At 43.2% G+C, this 16,821-nt stretch overlaps 1 protein-coding gene across 3 annotated transcripts in view; it reads right to left on the reverse strand.

Annotated features, from left to right (window-relative positions):
* The window catches only part of alk (ALK receptor tyrosine kinase), a 613,816-nt gene that overhangs the window by 278,066 nt on the left and 318,929 nt on the right, over positions 1-16,821 (reverse strand). For all 3 annotated transcript variants that reach the window (XM_057343307.1, XM_057343308.1, XM_057343306.1), the window contains exon 4: positions 16,561-16,762. In XM_057343307.1, the coding sequence (XP_057199290.1) occupies positions 16,561-16,762 (202 nt within the window). The remainder of the gene's footprint in view (positions 1-16,560; positions 16,763-16,821) is intronic.

A 16,821-nucleotide genomic window follows, 5' to 3' on the forward strand; every position in this document is an offset into this window, starting at 1 on the left:
GTTCCTCATGCACTTCCGGGGGAACACGGCACTGAGGGCGAGTGCGGCTTGGAGCCGCTCTCAAGCCCGAGAACCGTGTATCCAGCCGCGAGCGTTGGGAGAGGCAGTGCGGCGCACCGCAACCCAAAGCCGGCGGCCCGGGAAAGCATGGCTGACATTTCGACATCCGCTTCTTCCTGATCTCGACCCCCCGAGGGAGGGAGCTTCAAGGAATGTCGGAGTCTGATGCCAGTAAGTCACCCTCCGATGCTGCAACAGACACCTCATCATCACGTACCGTGTCCGATACGTAATTGAGGAATAAGACGGCGGACCGTCTTATGGGGAATGGTCAGACGAGCAAAGCGAGGTGCGAACGGTCCGCGAGCCAGTGGCTGACGGATTAGCGCTCACAGTAATCCTCATATCACCCTCGCTGCTCGCCGTAGCGGGCGGCAGGGCCGTAGTCCTGCCGTCACGGAACGGGAAGCAGACAAGGTGGTGGCTGAGTCCCGTGGGAACACAACCACCCGTGAGCAACGTCTGAATCGTCAGCCGCCCGCAGTGCGGGCAGGACGTATCCACAATATCTGCCCCAGCGTACTGGAAGCAGATATCGTGTCCGTCCCCCTCCTCGATGAGTGTGTTGCACCCAAGAGAACAGCGGGACATGCCACGCTGGAGAAATTTGCTCTTTTAGAGAAAAAACTGAACACTTCTGGAACCGCCGAGACGCCCAGGGGAAGTCGCTGCAGGAAGGGACAGTCCGCTGCACCACGTCGTAGAGCCGGCAGTCTTGTAGCGAAGTCTGTTGATCACGAGCGAAGGCTCCGAAGAACAAAAGGTGAATGAATGAGGCACGCCGTCTCCCTTTTATACCCGGATATCCGGGGGCGGAGTCCGGCATGCAAATTTCATTCGCCAATTTTCATTGGCCTTTTCTAGAGAAGTCGGAAGCGATTGGTTCTCAAGGACGAACCCCATCTGTCGGTTCGACACAACGTCGAGAGACCGACAGAAAGGGAACGATCCTTATCAACGTTGATTGTCATTGCAATAAAATACTATCACATTATTTTGGAAGTTAAAATTTTGGGCTGGTTTTTGTTGGAGTGAGTAGGTTTTAGTGAGCCTTTGGGCTGGAAATCATCCACCTAATCTAGCAACACTGACATCAGTTTTAATGTTGAACGAGTGTAACGTACAATGTAAGAGGCTAAACATTTTATATTTTAAAGCGAGGCATAATTTCAAGAAATGTGTTTAACCAATCGAGAAAAACAGTAATGGTTACCAAGTAAATTGACTTGCCTAATTAATTATCTCTTTATTTCTCAGTTTTCTCTTTTTGACAAGATCTCCAGTGTCTACAACCTTTGTATAATGATATGTCCATGAATGGTCTGTGCTTAAAATTTAAAGGGACAGTTAATCTAAAATTGAAAGCAGTGAAATTCTGTTATAAAATGTTTTGACAATCACAGTACCAAACAGTCATTTCCTGGCTATTACGCATCGCAGACATAGGCTAGTAGTCTAAGAAGCTGCCACGGACCAAGGCGAAGGCAACACAAAGAATAGCTAAAATTATGGTTGAGAACTTGAGACAAAGGGAATTCTGTCACAATTATTATCAATACGCTTGTCCTTTACACTCTTATCTTACATCATAATTGTATTATACATTTGTGTTTTTTTCCACTACTAGGTAGTGGCAAATAGATTTATTCCATCAGTCTTTTTTATGCTTGTGTTCTACATAATGGTAGTTCAGTTGTGAGGTACGAGCGTGACTCTAAAACAGGTAGTAGTATTGGCTACTTTTTACTTAAGTACATTTTAGAGCCCATACTTTATACTTTTACTTGAGTAAACAAGTTTAGTCAGTACTTCAACTTTTACTTGAGTACTTTTAAACATGAGTATCTGTACTTCTACTTAAGTAAAGGATGTGTGTACTTTTGCCATCTCTGTTCAGCTCACAGTGACACTGGGACTGTTTGTGAGCCCTGACTGCTTGGCTGACCTCTATCTAATGCCAGCAAATCTTCCTTCAAATTTATCTCATGAGCAACAAACTTGAGCTCATGAGCATTTGCCAAGAGGAATGGCCTTAAGGTAAATTCTGTTGCTGAAAAAGTAGTCGTGCAGAGCAAGATGTTTGGCATTTTCAGATTTTGTGTGTGGGTAACTTTGCTGCATATTCTAGACAAAAACAAACACCTTTGACTGGTGGAGGTTGTCTGACTGACAGCTTGCTTTTCGGGCAAGTACTAGTTTTGTTGGAATATGGTTGGCATGTAGACTGTGGGCTGAGGCTTGCTCAGATGTTGGTCTTTCATAGCTCAACAGAATTTGCAATTCTGATTCAAGTGTCCTAATATGATGTTTAAATCTTGCAAATGCAGTTCAAATTTTTAACACACATTTTGCTGTCTTTTCAAAACTTAACACGACACAGCACATTGTTTAAATAGCTTCTGAAACTTTAGAGATGTTTGAATACTGGAATCTTTATACAAGGACAATATTCATAAGATTTTTTTCAAAATCCTCAATTTGCTCTGCAATTAATCTCATTGTTATCTAGGAAAACAAGTAACATATTAAAGAGACATTTTTTGTTTTGTTTGTTTGCTTTTTACATTCCTATGGGAGAGAGAGTAATGGCATATGAAAACAACTGAAAATTTGGATGTTTGTAGCTTGTCTTTGTTTTATGTAACTCCTACTAATGATCAAAACACAGCAGGTGTCTCTGAACACATAAATACTCATAAAAGGCACATTCCATGAGTGCAGTATACAATAAACAACAAACTAATTTAATGTCCCATGACTATACATATACACATGCGCGCACACACGCACACGCACACACACGCACGCACGCGCGCACGCACACACACACACACACACCTTTTGTGTACTCTATTTGTGGAAAGTGCCAGAAAGTGTAAGCCATCTCTTACCAACATCTAATCAGCCACTCACCAAAGTTTATTGCACACCAATGTAACAGCCCTCTTAAATTGATTATAAAACAAGTGATAATCTTAAGCAAATAAGAGACCAATTAACAAAACAGATGCAACACATGATTAGAGCTTGTGATCATGAACATACCATTAGAAAAGTGTGTGCAGTAACTACTTGGCTTTGTAAGCACCCTTGTAGAATTCCAGGTGCAGGAAACAAATCACAGCTAAAATATACATGAATTACAAATGTTTAATATGATACCAAAGCATAAACAAGACAAGATCCCTGACACACCATTTTTAATCACTTAAACATTTAATACATGTTTTAAAATGCAATTTCATCTTATCATGCATAATGCAAATCTTAAATATGGATTACAGCCATAACCCGAGCATTTAAAAAATTCATAGACTATTTCTAGTCTAAAGCCATTTTTTAAAATTGATAGTCTCTGTCCGGGGTGCTAATTAGTCAATAAATGTTCTATCCATTAACCATTCTCTGTACCACTTATCCTATGCAGAGTCATTGGAGCATATGAGTGCAATTTTGGGCTTGGGCACAGAAACACCCTGGATAGGTAGCCAGTCTACCACAGGGATAACACACAAACACATCCACACTCTCACTCGCACCGGAGTCTCCAATTCAACCTGCTTGGCAGGGCTGTGGAAAAACCAAAAGTACCTGGAGGAAACCCATAAGGAGAACTTGCAAACTCCAGAGCAGAAAGGCTCAGCACGTATAAAAGGCACGATAAAATAAAGACATGCTAAGTATAATAACCTAAACACCCGTTCACCTTTATATTTTGTATTTAGCTGGTATTCAAAATTGCCAATAGCATTATATAATCAAAGTGACTCTCAAACATTTTCAGGCATCTGTATTTAAGAGCATGTTTTGGAGAAGTGGGCTGTACGAACGAAACAGGTTGTCTGTCGTGTCATTTAAGTATGGCATGCAGCTTGTGCTTCATGGGTTAGTCTTTGCTGTCAATCATTAATACTAAAACTGTCAGGTTTGTCAGCTGTGAAAATATTAATAATGTACAGTTGGAGGAACAAAACTCCAGCTGTACAAGTATATATATATATATATATATATATATATAATATATATAATATACATACTAAACATAGATATAACTTTACAAAACACAATATGCCTTTCAATGTTAACTCTTAAACAAAACATGTTCAAATATTCAATGAACTGATGCGAATGCAAATTGTACAAAAACACATAAAACATATGTGAACTAGATTTCCAAAAATAAAATATTGTCAGGGGTTGCATTTGAGCTGTTGGAAATTTTGACTTTAACAGAAAAATAAGCTTTTTTCCACATTTGTGATCTTTGACAGATCCTCTTTTTGTGTTTCAGTAACTCGCTCACAAACTACTGGGTGTTTGTCTGCTAGCTGCCTGGAATAGCTAATGAACGCAAAGCTAATCTTGTGACACAACATTCAGTTTGTTGCATAGCTGTGAACAGCGGCCTGTCTCAGCCGCTGAGGTGTGCTTCCTTTTCTAGAACACGTAATCCCTCAAGCAAAAAGAGCCTGCAGGGTATTTCAATGTTTTAATTTCCATATATATTTAATTTTGCCATCTGACACACTTTTCGTTCACAGTTCCATGACTCACCAATTCATTCCACAATGCAATCCCAAATATAAGATAGAAACATGCAAACGTCGCTCATTCTGCTCTAACCAGAACTTCATAACCTAGTTTAGCAAATGCAAATACAACAGTGGTCTTATAGACTCCTTTTGTGCTGACGTCACGCTTACGTCACGGCATTAGCTGGAGGCAAAACAAAGGGAAACTGGAGGCAGCATACAAACCAGCACAGATTTGGCTACATAGGGAGCTTAAAATATCATCTTGTTGTGTTGTTTAGAGCCATAATCGACAGAATACAGTCTCCAATTTGATATTTTAACACATACCGGCTGCAATTGCCAAACAAAAACACTGATGACAGCTGTAGTTAAACACAATAAAACGAGCGGACTGAACAGAAACGATCATCAAAAATACTAGCTTTTCATTTCATAATATTTAAGATAAAAAAACTACTGTCTTTTGTCTTTTGTCTATCGGCCAGAAACTAAACATAAAGGTAACTGTTTGTGTTGCCCCCTTGGACAATGATCGACACACGATGTAAGATTTCTGTAGCTTTTATTTGCCCCGTGCTAATTTTGTTATTTTTTTCTGCAACAGATTCAGAAGTTCGGAATGCCGAACTTCACAAAGCATAATCAAACACAACAACCAGCTTCTTTTTTGCTTCTCAACACATTCCGCTCTCTCCTGTCTCACACTCCACAGCGCCACCTACAGCACACATGGTTGTCTATATGCTATTTCCTTAGTATTCAATAAAATTATTTACAATCACGTGAACACAGAAATAAAATCAAATTGTTATTGTTGAGGTCTCTACACTCTCCCCCTACAAAAATATAAATAAATTAAGTATTCCAAAACATTTTCTTTTCCGGTTTGACTATTATTGTGAAACACTTTAGGAAATAAATTCCACTAACAGCAAAATGTACATGCTACAGCACAGCTTAACAATAAAATCAATAGGTTTTTTTTATACAACTGTGACGTTACTACCATCATCTAAAGTTTTAGTGTTGATATGTGTTCAGAGATGTGTCGTCTTTAGGCTTGCTGGTGGGCCCCCCAGAACATCCTGTAACGACAAGTGGACACAACCACATACACCTCCCCCACAATGCAATTAGTACATTTTAAATGTCATTTCAGTATTGTATTAAACTATTAATGCTTTATTCAGCTTTTCAACTAATACCTTAAGCTGGCTAAACTTTAACTCGGCTGTACCGCATGACGACTGTTCGTTATCACCATAGTCTTAATTATTCTATCAGCCGCTGACTACTCCTTAACTCAAAACATGTAACTTGTAAACCTTACTTATTTGACTATTTCAACTCTTAAAATAAAGGATAAGGTCACTGCTGTTCAGCTTGGGTCGTACACCGCAGGTTACCACATCAGTGTTCCTACCACAACCACTCACACCCGCTGGTCGGAGTGTGGGCTCACCCAGGGTGTCATACGTGTAGAAATTTCTAGGTCGCCTTTCTCTGGCAGACGTTCTTCGTCTAGGTTCTGATGCCAAGTCATCAATCTCATGCTCGGCTTCTTCCACAGATCCTTCCTTCAGCTCCTGCTCTCCTTGAAGGTCTCTCAGCACCTCTTCCACGGACTCTACTGGACTCCGTTCTTGGTCATGTAGGTTCACTGTTTCATCAATGGTTTCATTTATGTCTGTTTCCTTTTCAGTTCTTTTGTTTCTCTCCTCTTCTCTAGGGTGAAACTCTACTGCACATGGATCCAAGCGCATTATTGTTCTTTGCGTCGGAACCCACAGATCAAAATCTTCTTCGCTGGAACTTTCAGTGTTGTCATGGTGAGTATGTAGGTCCCACTACATACACTGGACTGCCTTGTCCTCTCCTTTCTTTCACTACATATGTTTGCTTTTCCCAGTATGCTCTTAGTTTACCTGGGCCACCTCTTTCCGACAGGTTTCTCACCAACACATGATCACCGGGTTCTAGGACAGTACTCCATGCCTTACGGTTGTAGTATCTCTGCCCTCTTGCAGCAGCCTTCTTCATGTTTTTGGTGGCTACCTCATATGCTTCCTGCATAGACTGTTTCCATCTTTCCGCATAGTCAGCGTGAGACTGAGTGTTCTTGACCTGCTTGGTTGGGAAAACCAGATCAATAGGAAGGACTGGCTCTCGACCAAAGAGAAGAAAGAATGGGGAGAACCCGATTGACTCGTGGACTGTAGAATTATAGGCGTGGACAACTTTGTTAAGGTGGTCTGCCCACTTCAACTTCTCTGTCTCCTCTAGAGTCCTCAACATCCCCAACAATGTCCTATTGAACCTCTCTGCGGGGTTATCTTGCGGATGATATGGCGTGGTACGTGAATGTTTAATCCCACAGTAACTCTGAAGTTTCTAGAACAGGCTATTCTCAAACTCTCTCCCTTGGTCATGGTGAATCTTTGCAGGAAAACTAAAGCGTGTAATGAAATCCTCAAAGATTTTCTGAGCTGCCGTCTTCCCAGACTTGTCTCGGGCAGAGATGGGAAGTAACGAAGTACAAATACTTCGTTACTGTACTTAAGTAGATTTTTCTGGTATCTGTACTTTACTCCACTATTTATTTTTCTGACGACTTTTTACTTTCACTTCTTACATTTTTACGCAAATACCTGTACTTTCTACTTCTTACATTTTCAAACCAGACTCGTTACTTTAGTTTTAATCTGTATTTGATGCACAATCAATATTATTTCTTGTCATTGCGTGACTTTTTCAACCTAATGATAGGTCTGCCTAAAAGCCGAAGCGCTGTGTGATGTGGCCACTAGCCAATCAAATGTAAGAAGGCGGGAGTTACTGTTTACAGAGCAAAGCGGTGACCAATCAAATCAAAGAAGACAGAGTAACTGTTCTCAGATCTCGAGCGTGATATTCTGCATCATGTGGTGACTCGTGAATGGTAGGGTTTTTCAGTGCGAAAGGACCAGATTTTAAATATGTAATTTAGCTATTTAGCTATTCGCATGTTCTACAAACATATACTTCACGAAAGATGTACTGTAGTTCTTTCAGAAGTTAAGGCAGCTCGTTAAGGTAAGCGCATTATTGTTGCTGTTGTTCATTAGTATGTATGAATTGCATGTTTTTTGCTATCGTGGTGTGTGCGTTAAGTTCATGAACGAGTGAAAAATACCTGCTCATTGCGTTGCTTTCGATGAACTAATTATAGTGGGCACTTTTGCACAAAAATGCGCTACTTTCCTGATTGCCATTTGAAGTGGTTTCTGGACATATCCTATTAGTCTTATTTTCTAATTTTCTTAATGCATTTGCCTTGTTTGATCTGTTTGATCTATTTTCCTGATTTTTATTATATTTTTTCATCTTGTCATGATTAAAATTATAAGGAAATAAAAAACGATCCTTATCAACGTTGATTGACATTGCAATAAAATACTATCACATTATTTTGGAAGTAAAAATTTTCGGCTGGTTTTTGTTGGAGTGAGTAGGTTTTAGTGAGCCTTTGGGCTGGAAATCTTCCACCTAATCTAGCAACACTGACATCAGTTTTAATGTTGAACGAGTGTAACGTACAATGTAAGAGGCTAAACATTTAATATTTTAAAGCGAGGCATAATTTCAAGAAATGTGTTTAACCAATCGAGAAAAACAGTAATGGTTACCAAGTAAATTGACTTGCCTAATTAATTATCTCTTTATTTCTCAGTTTTCTCTTTTTGACAAGATCTCTCAAGTGTCTACAACCTTTGTATAATGATATGTCCATGAATGGTCTGTGCTTAAAATTTAAAGGGACAGTTAATCTAAAATTGAAAGCAGTGAAATTCTGTTATAAAATGTTTTGACAATCACAGTACCAAACAGTCATTTCCTTGCTATTACGTATTGCAGACATAGGCTAGTAGTCTAAGAAGCTGCCACGGACCAAGGCGGAAGGCAACACAAAGAATAGCTAAAATTATGGTTGAGAACTTGAGACAAAGGGAATTCTGTCACAATTATTATCAATACGCTTGTCCTTTACACTCTTATCTTACATCATAATTGTATTATACATTTGTGTTTTTTTCCACTAGGTAGTGGCAAATAGATTTATTCCATCAGTCTTTTTATGCTTGTGTTCTACATAATGGTAGTTCAGAATCAGAATCAGAATCAGAATCAGAAGAGCTTTATTGCCAAGTGTGCTTGCACACACAAGGAATTTTCTTTGGTGTTGGAAGCTTCTAGTACAGACATTCAACACAATGACAATACAATATAATACGAATTCAGTTGTGAGGTACGAGCGTGACTCTAAAACAGGTAGTAGTATTGGCTACTTTTTACTTAAGTACATTTTAGAGCCCATACTTTATACTTTTACTTGAGTAAACAAGTTTAGTCAGTACTTCAACTTTTACTTGAGTACTTTGAAACATGAGTATCTGTACTTCTACTTAAGTAAAGGATGTGTGTACTTTTGCCATCTCTGGTCTCGGGTGGCGTACGCCTGGGCAAACTTTGAAAAATGGTCTACAACCAACAGAATGTACTCTGCTCCCCCTCTACTTTTCTCCAGATGCAGGTAATCAATCGAAATCATCTCGAGCGGAGCTGTTGTCTCGATGCTCTGAATTGGAGTTCTGGTAATCCGGTTTGGTTTCTTTTGTTTTAGGCAACGACAAACTTTCGTGACATAATGCTCCATCTCCTCTCTTATTCTAGGCCAAAAGAAACGTGCACGAGCTGCTGCCACCATGCGATCAGCACCAAGATGAGCCATGTCGGCATGCAAGTACTTGTATATCATGCTTTTCGAGGTTTCTGGAACCACTAACTGAGTTCTGGTCATTAGTTTCCTTCGCAAAATACCATCCTCATTGATCTGCAGCTGATGCCATTCCCGTAAGAGTCGTCTCACTGCTTCTGGTTCTTTCAGTTTGTCCTTGTGTCTGAGATAGATTTGTTTTTCTTTCAGTTCGTGTACTCTGCAAATAACTGGATCACTCAGTTGAGCATTCCAGACATCCTGAGATGTTAAACGTTGACTGATCTCGGATTCACCTGTCAGCTCCTCAGGTAAGACATCAATATTGCATGTGATTGCAGATATCCAATCCACTTCTCCCAGTTGTTATGCTTTCAGAGCTTCTCCGATTGATTCCAAAACTTCTGGCTTCCACTCTTGGGTACACTCTCTCACTGTGACTTCAATGGGCAATGGTCTCTGTGACAGGAAGTCTGAATCTCGGTTCGATGTTCCTGGTCTATACTTCAAAGTGAAGCGGTAGTCCGCCAGCTCAGAAACCCACCGTTGTCCTGCTGCATTTATCTTTGCAGATTTCATGACATATGTGAAGGGGTTGTTATCACTGTAGACAGTGAAAGACGGCGCATAAAACAGGTAGTCTCTGAAACGCTCTGTGACTGCCCATTTGAGTCCTAAAAACTTCAGTTCCCTTTCTGTCAGTCTCTCGACGTTGTGTCGAACCGACAGAATGGGGTTTGTCTTGAGAACCTATCATCTTCTGAGTATTTAGAAAAGGCCAATGAAAATTGGTGAATGAAATTTGCATGCCGGACTCCTCCCCGGATGTCCTGGTATAAGAGGGAAGCCGGCGTGCTCATTCAATCACCTTTTGTTCTTCAGAGCTTACGCATCTGATGAGCTTCTCTACGAGCTTTGGTGACCATTTTTCTGCTGGAATCTTCGACGTGGTACAGCAGACGGTCCCTTCCTGCAGTGACTCTCCCCTGGGTGTCTCGGAAGTTCCGGAGGTGTTCGAGCAAATTTCCTTTCTAAAAGAGCAAATTTCTCCAGCGTGGCTTGTCCTGCTGTTCTCATGGGTGCAACACACTCATCGAGGAGGGGGACGGACACGATGCCTGCTTCCAGTACGCTGGGGCAGACGTTGTGGATACGTCCTGCCCGCACTGCGGGCGATGACGATTCAGACGTTACGTCACGGGTGGCTGTGTTCCCACGGGACTCAGCCACCACCTCGTTTGCTCCTCGTTCCGTGGCGGCAGGACTACGGCCCTGCCGTCCGCTACGGCAAGCAGCGAGGGTGATATGAGGATTGCTGTGAGCGATAGCGCCCTCATGGGAAGACCTCAGGGGGATCGAGGCTACCACTGTGCCCGACCCCAGCCACATCGCTGGGAAATCGGATAGGGATGGATCCTGCCCCGTCTCTCCATCTGCTGGCCCCCTCCGGGGGGCTAGCTCCCATTTACACTCAAAAAAGAGAGTTTCCTCTCTCTCTCTGGGTTATCACAGCCGCTCCCACCCTCTGCGCGACGGTGAACGGCAAACTCGACGTTGCGTCACGGCGAAGCGCAATGTCGAGTATAAACACCAGCCCTCAGCACTCTCAGCAGACAGTGCGTTGAGCTGCGCAGTCGCCAGGCAAGAAAAGCAGCAGAGCCGATCTCCTCCCCGGCAAGGAATCCGTACTGCTAGCCATCGAACCACCCCCCGGGGGGACGATGAAAAATATCGAACCTTTAGTCCCCCTGTTACATTTCTGGGAGCCTGGGCTTCCCAGACTGTCAGGCTGGCTAGGGAAGACGATCCGTCTCGGCTACGCGATCCAGTCGCCTCACGCCCGCCAAGTTTCAGGGCAACCGATATACCTCAGTCAGAGGATAGGATGTTCCCGTATTTCGGGCCGAGGTCGCCAACCTTCTGGCGAAGGGAGTGATCGAGCCCGTCTCACCAGCTGAGATGTTCAAAGGGTTTTATAGCCTGTACTTCATTGTCCCCAAGAAAGGCGGGGGGCTGCGCCCTATCTTGGGTCTGTGTGTTCTGAACAGGCACCTACACAATAGGTGCCTTTCAGGATGATCACGCAGAAGCGCATCCTGACGTCCGTCAGATGTCAGGACTGGTTCATGGCAATCAACCTGAAGGACGCGTACTTCATGTCTCTATCCTCCCTCGACTTCGGCCGTTCCTACGGTTCACGTTCGAGGGACGGGCATATCAGTACAGGGTCCTCCCCTTCGGTCTGTCCCTGTCTCCACGGGTCTTTACTAAGGTCGTGGAAGCCGCCCTCCTTCCCCTCAGGGAAGGAGGTGGGCGGGTACTAAACTATCTCGACGACTGGCTCATCTTGGCACTCTCGAGATCTGTTGTGTACACACAGGGACCTGGTGCTCCGGCACCTAGATCGGTTGGGGCTACAGGTCAACTGAAAAAAGAGCAAGCTCTCCCCGGTGCAGAGCATCCTCTTTCTCGGTATGGAACTCGACTCTGTCGCCATGAAGCAGCGCGACTGACTTCAGATTGCGACCAGTCAGTGTCGAACTGCCTGAAGCTTTCAGGCAGTCAGCGGTCCCCCTGAAACTTTTTCAGAGGCTCCTGGGATACATAGCATCCTCAGTGGGGGTGCTCCCCCTCGGGTCAATGTACATGCGACCGCTCCACTGGCTACAGAGTCAGGTTCCTTGGAGAGCGTGGCACACCTGCAGCAGGCGTATGGTCATCACGCTTTTCTGCTGACACACCCTAACCCCCTGGTCTCCCATGACCTGCTTGCGGACAGGGGTCCCCTTAGGGATGCCTCCCTGCAGGGTTGGGGTGCCGTGTGCAACGGGCACGCAGTGTCGGGTCGGTGGACGGGCCCCCGCCTGCATTGGCATTTCAACTGCCTAGAGTTGTTGGTTGTGCTACTTGCATTGAGGAGGCTACTACCTCTCGTGCAGGGCAAGCACGTGCTGGTCCGGTCGGACAGCACAGCTGCTGTGGCGTATATCATTTGGCATTTGCTCACAGCAGCTAGCATGACTCGCCCGGCGCCTCCTCCTCTGGAGTCAGGAGGTGATCAGTTCCCTGCGAGCCACACACATCCCAGGCGTCCTGAACCAGACAGCCATTGCGCTCTCTTGTCAGTCGACGACTCGCGGAGAGTGGCGACTCCATCCCCGCGCAGTCCGGCTCATTTGGGAGCAGTTCGGCCAGGCACAGGTGGTCCTGTTGCCTCCCCGGACTCCACCCATTGTCCGCTTTGGTACTCCCTGTCCGAGGTACCCTTGGCACGGATGCCCTTGCACACAGCTGGCCGCGGCATGGTGTGGAGAAGAACCCAAATGCAGGTAAGCAGTGAAGGGGTTAACGAAACAAGACTTTAATTATAAAAACACAAAACAAAAAACACCGTCGATGGGGAAACAGAACAGAGATAAATACAAAACAAAAGACTTCCCACGAGGGGTCAAAACGAAAGCAAGAACAGTAAAAAACTAAACTAAAGAACACGACCAAACGTCTTAAATCAGGGTAAGGTAATTAAATAAACAAACAAACAAGGCACAGGTTTCAGACAACGAAAAGGAACTCATAGTACAAGGCACGAAGTACATACACGGTACAAAGTACAATCCACGAGCACAGGACAAAGAAACAAGAGGGTATATATAGGTAAGCAAACGAAGGATAACGAGCGAGGGCAGGTGTGAAACATAAGACACGGCAGGGAGACAATACAGGAAATGAGAGGGGCGGGGCCAATGATGAGACACTGGAGAGAACGCATATTATTGTCAAAAGGACAATAATATGTTTCTCTCCACACATAACCAATGGCCTTGTCATGGCTCTGCCACAGGACCAAGAAAAACATGACTAATAGAGGCAGAGCCATGACAAGAACACTGCACCACGCACCTGCATCCCACCAAAACGGCTGTCTTCTCTTGCTTGGCTGACCATGGACCTTCAGGTAAATGAGTTTTTGGTAGGCTTTCCGGGACATCTGCAGCAATCTCGATCTTGCTTGATATTGCATTGGTCCCTGTCTGCTTCCGACAGCCAGCTGCCCAATGCTCACCACTGCCGCACTTGTAACAATGTTCACATTTTCCCTCTGGGTTGGACTGTTCACAATGGGCACAGCGTCTAGTGTTTGTTCGAGAAGATGGAAATTGGTTATGAGCGAATCGTTGGTTACTGCTTCTAGCTGGCTGAGGTCGTGATGTTTGAGTGAGGCTCGCCACTTGAGAAGTAAGATTCTGAATTGCTTCACAGATCACTTTGTCCCTCGCATCCAGCTTTTCCATCAGGTGTTAGGTTTTGAAGCTTTCTCCTTCTTTATGCTGACACTCTCATCTTGTGCAGCATGTACCTGTGAATGCTTCTCCTCCCTGACCGAGGCAACCTTGACGTTCTTGGGTCGAGTAGCTGAGAACTTAGATTTCCTTTCCAGATCCAGACTATAGGACATGTTCATCCTCTCCAACAGCAGTTCGTCTTCCACCAGCGGGTTTTCCAGGTAGGGTTTTAAATCTGTATGGATACTGTCATCGTGAAGGCCAGTAAGGACTGTCTGCAAAAACTGATTTTGGATTAATTCATGGTTGTATTTTAATCCTGTCCTCACATTTTCAGATGCTGACAAAATCCTCTGCCTGAGATCCATTACTCGAACTAAGAACTGGATGGGCGTTTCCTTGGGCTCCTGAGCTGCACGTGTTAGAGAGTGAAACAATTCTGTTGCATCTTTTTCAATGAAATGTGCTCTGAGAATTTGTTTAAGGACAGGCAATGTTAAATCGGTTCTACTCTCCAGGTAACTTCTCAGACTGACACCTGGGACGATGGCCCAGGACGATGGCCTCAGATTAACTTGAGCATTTCACAGAGACCGCACAGTTGTGACACGGATAACTCGAGTAGTTTACTCTCTATTTCGTCTATTGTAGCTTCCCACACAGGAAACATTATGAAAACTCACAGGGTAGATTTCCGTAACTCACGTTTGCATTTATTTACCAGCTGTTTCCCCGTCCTCTCCGTGACTCGCGGCTCGCTCTTTTTGTCCCGAAATCTGTTTATGTTTCCCCCTTGGACAATGATCGACACACGATGTAAGATTTCTGTAGCTTTTATTTGCCCTGTGCTTATTTTGTTATTTTTTTCTGCAACAGATTCGGAACGCCGAACTTGACAAAGCATAATCAAACACAACAACCAGCTTCTTTTTTGCTTCTCACCACATTCCGCTCTCTCCTGTCTCACACTCCACAGCGCCACCTACAGCACACATGGTTGTCTATATGCTATTTCCTTAGTATTCAATAAAATTATTTACAATCTCGTGAACACAGAAATAAAATCAAATTGTTATTGTTGAGGTCTCTACACCTGTCATCTCTCTTTCTTTAGTTGTCACAAGTGCATTAGTATAAAGTGAGAGGGAACAGTGAGAAGGCTCATGTTATGTGTCAGGATTGTGTTAAAAAAAATGCATTTGCAAACGTTTGCCACTGTAAGTACAAGCAGCCATCTATAGATGTATACGCTCTCAGTTTATCTTCACTATACACACTTGGTTTCTCTGTCTGGTAGGTGTAGATGTCACTTAACTGGAGGTAATTCTGTCAGTTCGTCCCTGGATCCATTGCGTGAGTGCGTACAGGTCGGCCAGGTTCCTTGAGATAAAGTTAACTTTATCAAAAACAATCGGGGTCTTAGACAGTGAGTGACCTTACATGTTAAAATTTAATCTGATTGTTTTAGTCTTTTAGTCAGCAAGCAAACAAAACATGCTACCTAGCATTTGTGATGCGGTCAGTGGGATCTTTCTGCCTCCACCTAAGCTCTGCCCACAAAAACGCATCACAACGTTTACTAACAGTAAATGCGTCTATGGCCCAGGACAACAAGAGACTGATTTGAGACTCATATGATCAAAAGACATGCAGGTCTGATGCCTCTGTTCTGTTGGGAATGCTTTGTATCACTGGGTGGTGAGAACTCTTGATATGACTTTTGATATGATAAAGCATTGCTTGAACAAAGCATTTCATTTTGGTGTTTTTCTATTCTTTGTTTTTCCATCTTGGCAATGAATGTGGCATTCAGCTGTGGACATGTTAAATAAGACCAGGAACTCTTCAGTAAAAAGCTAATCCACCATGCCATAGTGAAATTCTAGGCTGTAATTGACAATGTTCACAAATGGGATAGTGTACAGTTAGCCAGTTGTTATCGCAACATGATCCTGCCTGCTACACCACTGCTTGCCCTTTAAATTACGACATGGACATTAAATATTGATTAGATAAGATAGATAAGATAAGTTTCCTTTAAAGTTATAGCTAAGAACAATAGACCATTACCACATAAAACAATTGGTCCAGCCACAACAGAAATACTGAACTGATATGAAACATTAAGGACAACACCTAAAATATGTTTTGAGACAAATGAATGTACTTTTGGTAACTGTTTCAAATTTTCTAATGCATGATACAGTACCATTTAGACAAACCTGGTGATTTTAGAGTTAAGATTTTACCCTATTCACAAGACATTTCCTGGTAAAAGGTTTGACCCCAGACTTGGCCAAAAATGCATGCAGATATGTGGCCTGGTTGGCTGATCAAAAATAATGACCTCAGGAGGAACGTTATGAGTCGGAACACTTTTTCCTATCGGAACTTGTGACGCATGACTGAACGCATTCATACCCAGTCATTGAAGAGGCAGAGCTCTGCAGTAGAGGAAAATCCAACAAATAGGAAATGGCTTGGGACTGGATGAGTCTTTCAAGGACAGAGGGTCAAATCTAAAGGGAGGTAACCACTGTGTGGATGTTCTGCATGTGTTCAAGTTGAAATTTAGCATAACAAAAGCTTTCAACAGCCTTACAATACAGAAGATGAAGAAGTATTGCTTTTGAATTTACTAGTTTACTGTAATGAAGAACTTCCAAATCTCATAAATACTTTGTGCTACATTCTAAAATGCTGTACACACACTGATCAAATAAATGTTGTTATTAAAGTGTCTGCCCCAAAAATCTAAACTCTTTAGGTATAAATAATAATAAAAAATACCTAAGGCTAGTATTAGTTATACAGTTTGAATGGCGTGTATTTAAGTGCTTTAAGGCAAGTACATGCTGCATTTCACAAGGTTTAAGATTTTTTAATATATATTTTTCTGTATGTGAGAATGTGCCGATGGCAAACTCACCCAATAATGTGGGGGTGCTCTGTGGTCAGGAGAGCAAGTGGTGGCTTGTCCCTCTCAATGAGCCAGACAGTGTAACGTCCACTCTGCCTGGGGTGCAAAAACACAGTCAAATCCAAACCACAGGGCCGATGGGTGGCACGTAGCCATGGGCTCAAAACCCACGGCCCTGTCAGAGATGAGCCGTTCACTGTGAGAAACCGGTCTGAAACAAAGTGAAAGAACAATTAATGTCTATATATATATATATATATATATATATAT

Source organism: Triplophysa rosa, linkage group LG10 (assembly GCF_024868665.1).
Source record: "Triplophysa rosa linkage group LG10, Trosa_1v2, whole genome shotgun sequence".
Taxonomy (NCBI): Eukaryota; Metazoa; Chordata; class Actinopteri; order Cypriniformes; family Nemacheilidae; genus Triplophysa; species Triplophysa rosa.